Below are 13,289 nucleotides of genomic sequence, written 5' to 3'. Positions count from 1 at the left end.
TTTTAATATGTTGCCTTTTACTGTGTATTTAAAACTGAGAGCATCTGCTAGTTAAAACTAATAATAACTACAAGTATTCCTCACTCTGGACACATCTGGGTTTTGAGTCTGGGATAGCAGGTGCTAGAGTAGAGAAACCAGGTGTTTCTTTGAAATGCACCTGAGGTGGCTTGGGTAGTGCAAGGGAGTTTGTGCAGTGCATATATGTCCTAGAGGAAGATGGGGGTGTGGCTCCATGGATCAGAGTTCCTGCCCAGCATGCAGGAAGCCCTAACTTTGATCCCCATCAACTCATGAGCCGGACATGGTGGCACCAACCTGTAATCACAGCGCTTGAGAGGATGAGGCAGAAGGATCAGAAGTTCAAGGTCATCTTCAGCAACATAGAGTTTCAGGCCAGGTTTGCATAGGACCCTGGAAATAAGAAAATGACTAATATTAGATCAATTTCAATGGTACAGTAATATTCACCTTCATTTTCAAAAACCTCTGGCATTTGGATGCAGTAGATTGTATGCCTTGGTTGATCCCTTGCTGTCTTTGTGGGGCTGTTGTATCTTTGTTGTCTTATCTCAACACTGACCGTTCTTCTCCATGCAATAGCCAAGTAATTGTAGCCTATGTAATACTTTGCGTACATACACACACACACACACACACACATATGAGTACATACACACACAAAATATACACAGTTTGATTTACGTCCCTGACCTTCTTGCACATGGAATTTCAAAGCCAGAGTGAACTGGGTCCATTTGTACAAGCCCTACACAGCCAAGATGAAGGAACAGATGCTCAGATTGCCTCCAGTAGAGGTAGGAAGGCTGATTCCTATGATGTGGCTTTTCTTAGCCTACTTGAGGATTGAAAACTAAAGACTTACTTACTCTGTATAGGAAAGTGGGTCTGCCTCTAGAAAGAGTCAACATGGGCCAGGGAAGATAGGAAAGAATAATTCCCTTGAATTTTTATTTCAGGCACTAAGACAAATGAAAACTTTTAGCTGCTGCATAGCAATATGCAGACAGACCTAAATTTTGAATCAGCAGAAGAGATCTAAGAATTCACTCTGATAGGTCATCAGGGTGGGCAGACTTGAGAAGCCTACACATTTGACCCTAAAGAAAGGTAGGGGCTGAGGAAATAGCTTGTTTGGTGAAGTGCTTTTGAGCAAACATCGAAACATGAGTTGGGGCACCTAATATATAAAAGCTAAGCAAGGGGTTGCATGTCTATAATCCCAGCACTGGAGAGCTTAAGACAAGAGAATCCTCAAGGCTCACTGGCTGGTGTAGCCTCATCTTCAAGTTCAGTCAGATACCCTGTCTCCTGAAATAAGGTGAAGAGTGATTGGGGACCCAAACCTTGACCTCTGGCCTCCACAGGCATGTATACTTGCCCACATACATATGAACATGGATACATCCATGCACACATACCACACATACACAAAGAAATATAAGACATGACAGATGGTTATGGAAGAAAATTCCTAGGTCTCTTAAAGTTGACTCTGAGGTCTTCTTCCATCATGTCTTTCAGTGTCCATCTTGGCAAACTCTTTCTCTTTAAAGCCATCCTCCACAACAGTTGCCGTAAATATGATGAGTGGCAACTTTGACCAGTTTTCAAAGTGCCACTGATTCTGTGAACCTTTCCTGGGCTGAGAGAGACTCTGGAAAATAAGGCAAGAGGGAAACAAAAGGACTCAAGAGGAGAGAAGAAAGAAGGAAAAAAAGATGCGGGAGGAAAAGAGAGCACCATGAGTGGAGATGTAGGGAGCAGCACCAGGCAGTGGAGTTCAGGCTGAGAATGGGGAGGAGCAGTGTATTTCAGGGATTGGGTAAAGGCAATTGAAAGGAAATAGGCCTGAAGAGAAAAAGAAATGGTACAAGAAGTCTGAGAAGTACAGATCGCTTGCATGAAACTTCTCCCTCCTGTTGGCCATTCCTGTGGCTCATCTCCATCCCCCATCCCATGGGGCAACAATAAGCAAATTTCTATTATTCCCAAGCAATCTTAATGACTACTGCAGTTGCCTTTGGTAATCTAGGATCTACATCATCTCTGCCTATCCCATGGCTTTGCGATCAATCGACATGATGTTGTTAGCTTGAGCAATACAAGAGAAACTCTCAACAGACTTGAAATCTTAGCTAACTGAAATAATACATAGTAAAGGGTAATGGAATGCCAATGGCTTGAGTGTTTTAGACATCTCTAAGACAATGTGGGGGACTTTTATAATTCTTAGTACAGAGCAGAAATGGAGAGGGAGAGAGTTCAGGCTCTTTGAGTCAACCAGAGGGGCACAAAATGGCTGTGCAAATAATAGCAGAAAATATCTAGAAAGGCCCTGATTTCTATCCACTAAAAGTCTCCTTTCCTTTGACTTTTAGGTAGAAGAACGGTCAAGACTCAACCGGCAGAGTTCACCTGCCATGCCTCACAAGGTTGCCAACAGGATATCTGACCCCAACCTGCCCCCAAGGTCCGAGTCCTTCAGCATTAGTGGGGTTCAGCCTGCTCGGACACCCCCAATGCTTAGACCTGTTGACCCCCAGGTATAATTATTTTTTTCTGTTTCATTGGATGTAAGTCCAAGAAAACTTACTAAAAGCCTAGGAGATTTTAACATGGGTTCAGACATAGGATCAATCAGATGTTACCTTTAGTAACTGAATTTATAGTAATATTAAGCCCCACAGTATCTGAAGGCTGAAAAATTCTGAATCTGAAAAAAAAAATGTCACTATCCTTAATCTTGAGTCAATCACAGAGTCATTTTTTGGTAAATTGACTGCTCTGGATACTCTGGAAGATTCTGCAGCATGGGGATAAATACCCTTCTGGTTATTGCAGGAATTCGTATGTTTTCCTTTCAGGTATGGTAGATATACATAAACAATCTTTCATTTCTTGGAATTTGGGCTGGAGAAATTCAGTGGATTTGGATAAGCAACTTTACCTTCTAAGCCCATGGTTCTCCAGGTGTGGTCACCAGATCAGTAGTCCATTCCCCATAGACTTGGTAAAAATGTATAGGTCTGCTTCAGACCTACTGACCAAAAACTTAGGGTGGATCTGGCTCTCAAACTAAAAAGCCTTCCATATGATTCTGCAACCCTTCTGAGTGTGAAGACCACTGTTGCAAGCTATTGGGTCAGGAAAGGATATCATTTTGCCTTTAGGAAAGGAGGAAGTTTTGAGATGTTCTGTAAAATTTTTAAATTATGAAATAAAAAGTGAAATGGATTTTGAAATTCCATGAAAGAATAAAGATAATACAGCCTTTCTCACCCAAATATCTTAAATGTCTTCTAGGATCAAGCTGTGGTAAGACTTCCTTACCACATTTTGAGGTCACCTTTGAAATATTACTGCTGTTTGAACTGCAGCTTAAAAGAATACTGATAAAATCAAGGATATCTTGTGTTTCAAGTTGGCTGTAATGAGTAAGATTCATGATTTTGCAGCCGCAGCCAGCTTTAAACATCTTCTCCTTGACTGTTTTTTTTTCATATAAAATTCTTTCATGCTGATCCTTCAAAAGGGTACATTTGGGACATGTTCAGAGACTGGGGAAAAGGTTCAGTAGAGAAGAACTCTGCCACATAAGCATTAGAGTCTGAGACTTCCCAAACTTAGTCCCCTGTGCCCATGTAACAAAAAAAAAAAATGTGTGGCCACAAATGCCTGTAACCCTAGGACTGTAGTGGGGGGCAGACACCAGAGCATTGCTAGAGTTTGCTGGTCAACCAGTCTGACCAAAAAAGAAAAGCTCCAGATTGAGTGACAGTCTGTCTCAAGGTATGGAAGAGTGACAGAGGAGGACACAGGACCCTCTCCTCTGGTCTCCAGACATGTGTACAAGGGGTGTGCACATTTGCACACAAACATGCATGCAATAAACATACATAATACACTAGACATAAAATACACACACACATACATACATACACAGTGGGCCTGTGTTTTGTACTAGGTAATTTAATGTGCTTTGTTTAATGTTGTTTAATATATTTAATGATATTTACATTAATATGAATTTTACAAGGTCTATTCTGGTTGAAGCAATACATTCAGTAGAATATAGCTTTAATGCTTCTTTGACTTATCATTGATAACATTCCAACTGAAATTGCAGAACAATGATGGTCTGGCAGGTGCCTGTACAAAGCCAATAGCAAATTAATGCTTGTTGAATTAACAGCATAATTTAGTAAGCACTCTAGAATATATTTCCCAGCCAAGAGTTATTGACTAGAGGCCAGACCAAGAGGATAGATTCAGAATCCAGTGATCAGCATGGCAGACTTCCTAAAGTGGGGGACAGGCTCAAATAATTATAAGACACAGTGAAGTGTGAGCAGTGAGATGGAACAATGGGTCCCTAGGATTCCTTATTTTAGTGAGTTCCCTTGAAGTCCCACATGGAAGTCTTCAAGACATCCCTACATGAGTCATAACACTGCATGGCCTCTTGTGAGACTTACTACTCTCCCAGAAATGTCCTGGTGTCAGGAGACAGCGAGCGTTGTCAAGGGTGAGAGTCCTCACCATAGGAAGGCGTACACAACAGAAGTTAGGCACTTGGCCTGTGGCTGTGGAACAATGCTAGGTTCCAGTTCAGGCTCCAGCACTTAACCTGTGATCTCCAGGTCATGTCTTAGCTTCTCTGCACCTTCCTTTGTTCATGTGTGAAGTGAGGGAAATGGTTGGGTCCACCCCATGTTGGACTCAGTGAGCTCACAAGAAGGAAAGATAGAGCAGTTCTCTGGAGCAATAGTACTTCCAAGTCAAAGCTGGGGATTAGAGGAGGGAGCTTATCGTTCTGGAAGGGCTTACATATGTCTGGCCAGTATATGTTCCCTGGATATTGTTACTACTGTTATCATCTCACTCCTCCACTGACCTTAGCAGTCCAATCTAAACCATTTAGCCTGTTGCCAGGAAGCCTTTGCTCTAAATGGGAGAGTCGGAAGTGTTGCATAGAGTGTGCTGCGCAGTACTGTATACAGCAGTATCCCAGCTAATGAGGTTTACCCGAGGCACAACTATTGCCAATTAAAAAGTGTCCTGTCGGTAGTTGTGATGGGCTCTGCTGTCCAGTTCTTCTGTCAAGAGCTTGGTTGCCTCTTCTGCTGATTGTCTTCTAATAATGCTGCCCTGATGTTGGTTTGTGCTTAGATCCCTCAGCTGGTAGCCGTGAAATCCCAGGGACCTGCCCTGACCGCCTCCCAGTCAGTACACGAGCAGCCCACTAAGGGCCTGTCTGGGTTCCAGGAGTCTCTGAACGTGACCTCTCACCGCGTGGAGATGCCACGCCAGAACTCAGACCCCACCTCGGAAAACCCTCCTCTCCCCACTCGTATTGAGAAGTTTGACCGAAGTTCTTGGTTACGACAGGAAGAAGACATTCCACCAAAGGTAGTATTCATATGGCTCAGTGTTTTCTTTTCTTTCAGAGTAAGGGCAAAGGTGACCAAGCCAAAGTACTTCCTTCTCATGCCTATCTTTGTCCTTTTAGTCTTGGATTATCATCTATCGTTTTCCCCCCAGAAGAATTGAGGCTCAGGTATATGAGTCCCTGGAAAGTAGTATGTCTTCTATACAGAATCAGACCTCTTCATCCTAGTCATTCCAGACTATTTTGCTATCAATATTAAAAAAAAAAAAAAATCAATGGAAAAGCTAGACATGGTGGGTCAGGCCTATCAACTCAGGAGGCTGAGGCATGAGGATCATGGTGAGTTCAAGGTCAGCCTGGGGCTACAGTGAGACCTTGCCTCAAAGACATCAAAAAAGCAAAGAAAGAAAGGAAGAAAGGAAGGGAGGGAGGGAGGGAGGGAGGGAGGGAGGGAGGGAGGGAGGGAGGGAGGGAGGGAGGAAGGGAGGGAAGGAGGGAAGGAAGAAAGAAAAATTTAATGGATATTTTTATTTACCACTGGATCTACCTCTAGACAACTTAAAACCTCAAGATAAAGTGTACAAAATTCACTTACTATTATTTTTAACACTAGACTTAATAGGTTCAGAAGATGATCTTGCTTTTGAGATAGTTTAGTGGCTGTACTTACAAACTGCTCTTTCTATATGGTCATGTTTACTGCCATCCTTAACTGCTAAAGGTTAAACTGAAGGGTAAGGTGAATGTTCTTCCCACTTTACAAAACAATCCTATTGTTGTTTTCCTGTAAAAGCATTGTTTATGCCAACAAATGTTCTTGAAAGTGCCCCTGCATATTTCCACATGCCACCTGGATGTCTTTAAAATACTGGTTCAGGAATGCTCTCTCTTGAGCTCAGCACAGGAAGCTGTAACAAATGGAATGTCCTGCAATTTCGAGAAGAAAAAAGAATCCTACTAGCACTGGAAAAAAATAGCTTTTAATAATAAACAAATATTTTTTCATCTTCTTAAAATGATCTTATAGCAGGATTTCCATTATTTTAACAAGAAAAACTGTAATGATGGCTTTTGTGACTGTTTTTGTTGTTGTTGTAGAAGCAGAAATTCCATCAAAAAGAGCTAAATTCAATATGAAAAATAAATTGCACACAAAAGCTGAAGAAATGAAAGCAGAAGTTATTGCCCCACCCTCTAAAATCATGAGTGTATATACATAATGGTAGTAAGTTCAAGTCACTTAAGATACTTAGATTGGGCCCCTCTCTACAGATGCTTGGGTTTACAAAAAGAAAAGGGAAAATAGCATTAGTAGTATTTATTGTGTACAGGTATTCATTCCAATTTGGCCAACCTCTTTTACTTCCCTGACCCATCTCTATGTTAAAGCAAATTATAATAAAAGAATTTTTGCAGAGCATCTTAACAATGGCACTTTATATTGAAAGTAATTTTCTACAGTTGGATTCATAAAGTGATTCTATTAAATAATGGACTTCTTTTGGTACACTTTTTCAATATTTGATTTTATAAGCCAGTGCCTGTATGTTTCCAAAAAGGAAATGTATTTGAATTCTACCTTGCACTTTTCCCAGATGAGACAATAATACATTTTTCTACTATCTCTCTCAGTCTCACTGGTACTCCCACTGGCTATTTGAAGCCCCCTACAGTATTTTCAATCTTAAATCAGTTTTCCATGACATTTTCTAACTGTCATAATTGTTTTGGGTGTGGAGTTTTAAATAGTTATATCTCACTGACCAGGAAGTGAAAACATTCAGATGTTTCCATGTTATACTAGTAATCTAGTATACTAGAATCTATGGGATTGCTGGTATATGACTTTGTATTAGTTACCTTCTCATTGCTAGGTCAAAATACCTGACAAAGATTAGTGCAAAGGAAGAAGGATTTATTTCAGCTTACAGTTCCAGGTCATGGTTTCTCATGGCAGGAAAAGCATGGCAGCAGAGTTGATCACATTCAGTCTAAACGTGTGGAAGCAGAGAGTAATGAATGCCAAATTCTTGGCCATGTCTTTCCTTTTCATACACAGTCCAGACACCCATTGCATGAATGGTGCCACCCATAGTTAGAGTGGATCTTCCTGCCTCAGTTAATCTTATCTAGAAACCCCCTAAACAGACATGACAAGAGATTTGTTTCCATGGTAATTCTAATTCCTGTTAAGTTGACAACCAGAGATTGATCATAACAAACTTCTATCTGAAGGCCTGAACCATTTCCAATTTCTCACTGGATTTCATAATCTAATAGTTAACTTTGATATGAATTAAAAATAGACCAGGGGATGAAAAGATGGCACAGCAGTTAAGGCACTTGCCTACAAAACCCAAGGACCCATGCTTTATTCTCCAGATCCCAAGTAAGCCAGATGCACAAGGTGACACAGCATGAAAGGTCACACATGCACACAGATAGCCCATGTGTCTGGAGTTTGATTTCAGGGGCTGAAGGCCCTAGTGTGCCAATTCCCTCTCTCTCTCTCTCTCTCTCTCTCTCTCTCATAAAAAAATAGAATGGTTGTCTCTCTCCTAATGCAACTTTCATTGAAGTAAGAGCACCACCAAAGAGATATCGTTTATCTATCTATATTCTTGCCTATATAATGGAGGATAATTACTATAGCTCAGTAAGTTAAAGTTATTTGTTTAGCCTCTCTTAATTTGTTTTTATGATCAAAAAGACCATTCATGGTTATTTATTGTGCCTCATTGACTTTTTCCAGTGGGTCCTTATTTGATTTTGTTTAGGAAGTTTAATATTTCTTTGAGTAGTATAGTTTCATATATCATATAGTTTCCATGATTCCTGGCCAGTCTTTGAATATGAAAAGGCTTCTCAGACAATAGCCTATGGAAGCTGTTTTATAAAAAAATTTATGAACTCTGGTTTTCTTCCAGGTGCCTCAAAGAACAACTTCTATATCCCCAGCATTAGCCAGAAAGAATTCTCCTGGGAATGGTAGTGCTCTGGGACCCAGACTAGGATCTCAACCCATCAGAGCAAGGTAAGGGGAGAAAGTTGGCCAAGATGAAGGCGAAAGCTCCCCTGGCCATCATTGCTTTCCTTAAAAAATGTCTCTTGTACTTCAGAAGTATATTGGCTTGCAACTGGACTGTAAGTTTTGAAGGCCTTTATGACTTCAGTAGATTTTAGAATACCATGTACACTGAGGGCTCACAAACTTATGAATGAGTAAGTGAATGAGCTAACTCTGGACTTAATGGAGGGAGGGGGAGTTTTTTAACTAACAGCTTTGAAAATCTAGGAGCAAAATTACACATACAAGTATCCTTACACTGCCACAAATCATTGCTTAAGAGACCATTTTATGGAGTTAACAGAACAAAATGGCCTGTTGTGAGGTGAGTTTTAGCATCAGGTCAAGCATTGTGGCCTGGGAGCCGCTAAGTCATTACAAAGCAGTTGCCAAGGAAACAGTGACCCACTGAAGAACTGCACCAGCATAGAAATGTCAAAAGAACCAGATTCCATGAATAAATCACCTCAGTGGCATTACGGAGGATCTATAAAATGGTTATGCTTCTGTGACTTTCTATGTCCTTCTAGAATGTTCCATGGATAATGCACAAAAGTTGTACCCCCTCACACTGGCTGGGGCAGAAGTCTTAAGAGCTGCTAGGAAGTAAACAGTATCTTCACAGTATCTGGGCAGATTATATGGTAGCAGATGCTATTTGTTGCTGTTATTCAGATTTTTCATGATGAATTCATCCCTTTTTAGGACCTACTGAAATAGCAAGAGGCCTCTACTGAGGCTATAAAAAGGATGCTCTTGGGCAGGCTTCATTTTTCCTCATTGTGTTCATAATAAGAGAATGACCCTCAGAGAGAGAGTGGAGGACTGTTTATACATATCTTTAAGATATAGAATGCTTTTCCTCTTCATCTAAAAAGTCTTAGAAAGAGGTCAATCCATAAATAAGATGGAGCTACGGTAAGAATGCCCTAAGAATCCCTTTAGGACAATGATGCCAGCTCATTCTGAGTGGAGTTACCAATTTGCTGAGGCTCTGAGTGAGCCATTGCCCCCTGTGACTTCTCAGGTTCATTTCGATCTGGTGTTGCTAAGCAGCATAGGTTGAATGGCAGGCACTGTGACCAGGCAGCCGGAGGCATGCCAACATGGGAATACCTGCTGAACTTTATCAATATCCCTTTTCACATGGAGATAAATCTCCAATTATCAGCACTTCTTGCTCTTTTGAACTCTGCCCTGGGGGCTCTGTTCATTAGATCAGTTGTTTAGAATTGCATCTGCTTAGACCAAACATTACCTCAACTTTAAAATGTTTTGTTCTGTCAACCAAAAAGAAAGAAGGATGACTCTCTATATAGCCAAATAAGAAGCAGCTTTTTATTCCCTCTGAAGTGCTATTTTAATGACATTAGGGCTTAAGATAATTGGTTTTTTATGTCCAGTGGCATATAAAATAAGAACTTTTCCCTTGGAACACTTCAGCATTTTATTTTGTGCAACAACTGCAGACTTTGTGAACAATGGCTAACATTTTTCTACTTACAGAGGTAGAGAGGAAGTGAGCTAAGAGGTCATAATTATTCACCAACAATGAAAGTCAGACAGATTTGAGGTAAGGGGGGACAATCCCCATCTCTGCAGGTAGAGCATACGTACTGCTTCAGCCATCACGTACCTCCGTGTGACTGACTAGCATTTACCATATGATCACTTTATATCCCCACATTCTGGTGCTTTTTTTTTTTTTTGCCTGTGTATGTGTATACATGCAGGTATATATGTGTGGGGACATGCGTGTGTTTTCTGGTGTGGATACATGTGTGAGTTTACTTGTGGAGACAAGAGGTCTATGTCGGGTATCTTCCTCATTCTCCCTCTTATTCTTTGAGTCTTTACCCCACAGACGTTTCCTCCTGGACTTCTTTAGCTTTGACCATCTCAGTAGCCTGTCAAAAGGGAAAGGGCTAATACACAGGATTATTGAAAGCTCTCCTTACATCATCTTCCTTCCATCTCTGGATGTGAGAAAGTTCTATAGCCAAGGGCTATGGAAAGAAACTTCACAGGACCTGAGCACTAGAGATGTGTTGTGTTGGGGCTCAGCCTCTCCTACCTTAGTCCTTAAAGGTTTTTTGTTTGTTTGTTTGTTTTTTACCATTTAACAAATAATCACACATCTATGAAGCCATTTTTAAAAAGATGCTTTCATTTGCCTTTATTGTGACTTTTGTTTCAGTGCTGAGAATTGAGTCCAGGGCATTGAGTAAGCTAGGCAAGTGTTTTACCACTGAGCTACATCTCCAGCCATGGGGATATGATTAAATAATTTTTCCTTGACAGTACTTCTAAGCTATACTCCCCATACTTGGTCACGATTTCTTTGGTGTTCTTTGTTGGTTTTTTTTTTCTTCTCACACTTTCTTTGAAGTGATTCTCAAGGGGTACTAAAAAATTAGCAAAGTTAGAGTCAATTCCAGTTAAAATTACACAGCCTAATAAAGGAAAGATTTGATGTTTTATGTTCTCTTAATTCATTTGTGAGATTCAGCTAATATATGTTAAGTACCCGTTGTATGCTGAACTGTAAGTGGCCCTGGGACCAAGTGGTTCCAACTAAGATTGCCCACAGCCCATGGGTCCAACCATACCTACTATTTGTTGGGGTAGATGTATCATTAGAGACAAAATTATGTTTACTTCACTTTCTTATTTTCCACTGGAGTGAATATGCAAATTAACTTATTAAAGAAAATAGATCCTCTCTTCTTTTATGGCCAACTGAGGGAACCCAAATTTAATATGATACTATTTTAACAAAGCAGGAGGCTGGTTCCCTGAGTCACTGCATACTGGGGAGGAGGTTCTCTTGGTATGTGCTCTGAAGTGACTGAGACACAAACCACTGTACCAGCCAAACAAAGAGGGAAAGAATGCAAATCCTAAAGGTTAAGAAGCTCAGACTTTGCATCCTGCATTTAGTGCTGAGAAACCCCAGATAAGGGGGAAGACATTAACTTGTGGCTACAAGTGTGTGTGTGTGTGTGTGTGTGTGTGTGTGTTGTAGTAACATGGAAAATGGTATGTTGGAATCAATAATAAATTACAGAATATCCCTGGATGAATTTTGAGTCAGAACAAATGCAGTGTTCAGTTATGTACCTATAATGAGACAAAATCAGAACTTTTCGATTCTGAGCACGTTTCCTTCTCATAAGAATAACTGTTATCTCACTGTTCTGCTATCTACACTCCCTATAACTAAATCTAAAAGAGCCCTACCAAGAACATGATTTTAAGTAGACACCAGGGCTGGAGGGTTGGATCAGAAGTTAAGTGTGCTTCCTACAAAAGCATGATGGCCTGAGGGGGGCCTGAAACTGCCTCAGTTCGAATCTTCAAAATCCACATAAACACTCAGGCATGGTCACACATGCCTCTAACCCCAGCCCAGCAAACAGAAACCACGACCAGGGAATCGCCTGGGCTGGTCACCAAGCAGGAAGCTCCAATATCAGTAAGGGCAGAGCTTTGATTCGTGTGTTCTTTTAAAGCAAATTAACATTTGATCAAAAAAGTACATTCAGAAAATTAAAAGATTTAAATTCAACCAGAAAGAAAATAATCAAAACTTAATGGCTGTATGCTTAATTTCAAAATATAATTCCCTGCCCCATCCCAAACCTATCTTCTTTCTTATGGCTTATTTGTTCTCACTGGCTGTGTCATCACAGAACAAAGTCTAATGAATTTTGGCAGTCATCCAGTTAATTAAAGATTTGGCCCACTTTGTAATCCTTTATTCTCTGTTTTGACTTTTTTATATGAGTCCAGTGGATGGAATAATCAATCACATTTTTACTTCAGTTTGTTTTGTAGACAGCACTGTCTGCTGGATAGAAAAATGTATGAATTAAGAGTTAGTAATTAAAAAAACACATTTTTGATATTTTCAAGTTCTTACATGTTTGGATCTGAGTGGTCTTAGTTAATTTATGACCAAGAGAAACCCGTTACTTAATGGAATTCTGAAACTGAACTTCTGTATGAGCATTGATCTCAGACCCACAGTCCCTATAGCCAGACCATACAAACAGAATAAGAGAAAAATATGAGTGATGTGACATTTTGTCAGATTATTCATGGTTTCTAAAAGCATCAAGGTAGAAAAGGTATTGTCAAGTTCCTCTCATCCTCTGTGGGGTTACATAGGAACTAAACACTTCTTTCAGTCTTCAGTGGCAAAAATAGCAAGCTAATAAGATCAGCATTGATGCTGGCTAGCTGGAGTGAGGAGGATGTGTGCTAATGAGGCCGAGGTCAGGAATTTAATACGCATGGGAGCTAATTAACTTCACACAAGAAAAGGTTCCAAGCCCGGCAGACACATGTGCATCCCAGCTAGCCCTGTAGACGTCCAAAGCCTCATCCCACAATAGGCCCACAGCCTCCCTCTTGGTTGGCCTACATCTCTCCTGGCCACCAGCAAGCTGTAAGAGCTGGTGGTGAATGGCCTACCTTTTCTCTGATCACCCTGCTCTCCTACCCTTTCCAGACACAGGCTAGGTACCCTGTCCTACTAGTATTTTTCTCAACATCCACAAGTGCCAGGAAAACTGAAGCCTTTGCCATCATTGCTCAAACCAGGTTAAGACTTCTTAACCACTGATCCAAGGCCCAGCACACTAATCAAAGTTCTGCCTGTTCTTATTTTGACGTGGGGTCTTACTGATACTGGAGCTTGCTGCTTGGTGACAAGCCCAGGTGATTCCCTGGCCTTGGCTTCTGTTTGCTGGACTGGGGTTAGAGGCACATGAACTGAGGCAGTTTCAGGTCCCCTCAGGGCCATCA

At 40.8% G+C, this 13,289-nt stretch overlaps 1 protein-coding gene across 2 annotated transcripts in view; it reads left to right on the top strand.

Moving 5' to 3' along the window:
• The window catches only part of Tnik (TRAF2 and NCK interacting kinase), a 429,300-nt gene that overhangs the window by 351,929 nt on the left and 64,082 nt on the right, over positions 1 to 13,289 (top strand). For both annotated transcript variants that reach the window (XM_004652342.2, XM_004652341.2), the window contains exons 16-18: positions 2,403 to 2,567; positions 5,194 to 5,433; positions 8,341 to 8,447. In XM_004652342.2, coding sequence (XP_004652399.1) covers positions 2,403 to 2,567; positions 5,194 to 5,433; positions 8,341 to 8,447 — 512 coding nt within the window. The remainder of the gene's footprint in view (positions 1 to 2,402; positions 2,568 to 5,193; positions 5,434 to 8,340; positions 8,448 to 13,289) is intronic.

This window comes from Jaculus jaculus, chromosome 11 (genome assembly GCF_020740685.1).
Source record: "Jaculus jaculus isolate mJacJac1 chromosome 11, mJacJac1.mat.Y.cur, whole genome shotgun sequence".
Classification (NCBI taxonomy): Eukaryota; Metazoa; Chordata; class Mammalia; order Rodentia; family Dipodidae; genus Jaculus; species Jaculus jaculus.
The sequence above is the reverse complement of the archived record's forward strand: the minus strand, read 5'-3'. Positions and strand labels throughout refer to the sequence as shown.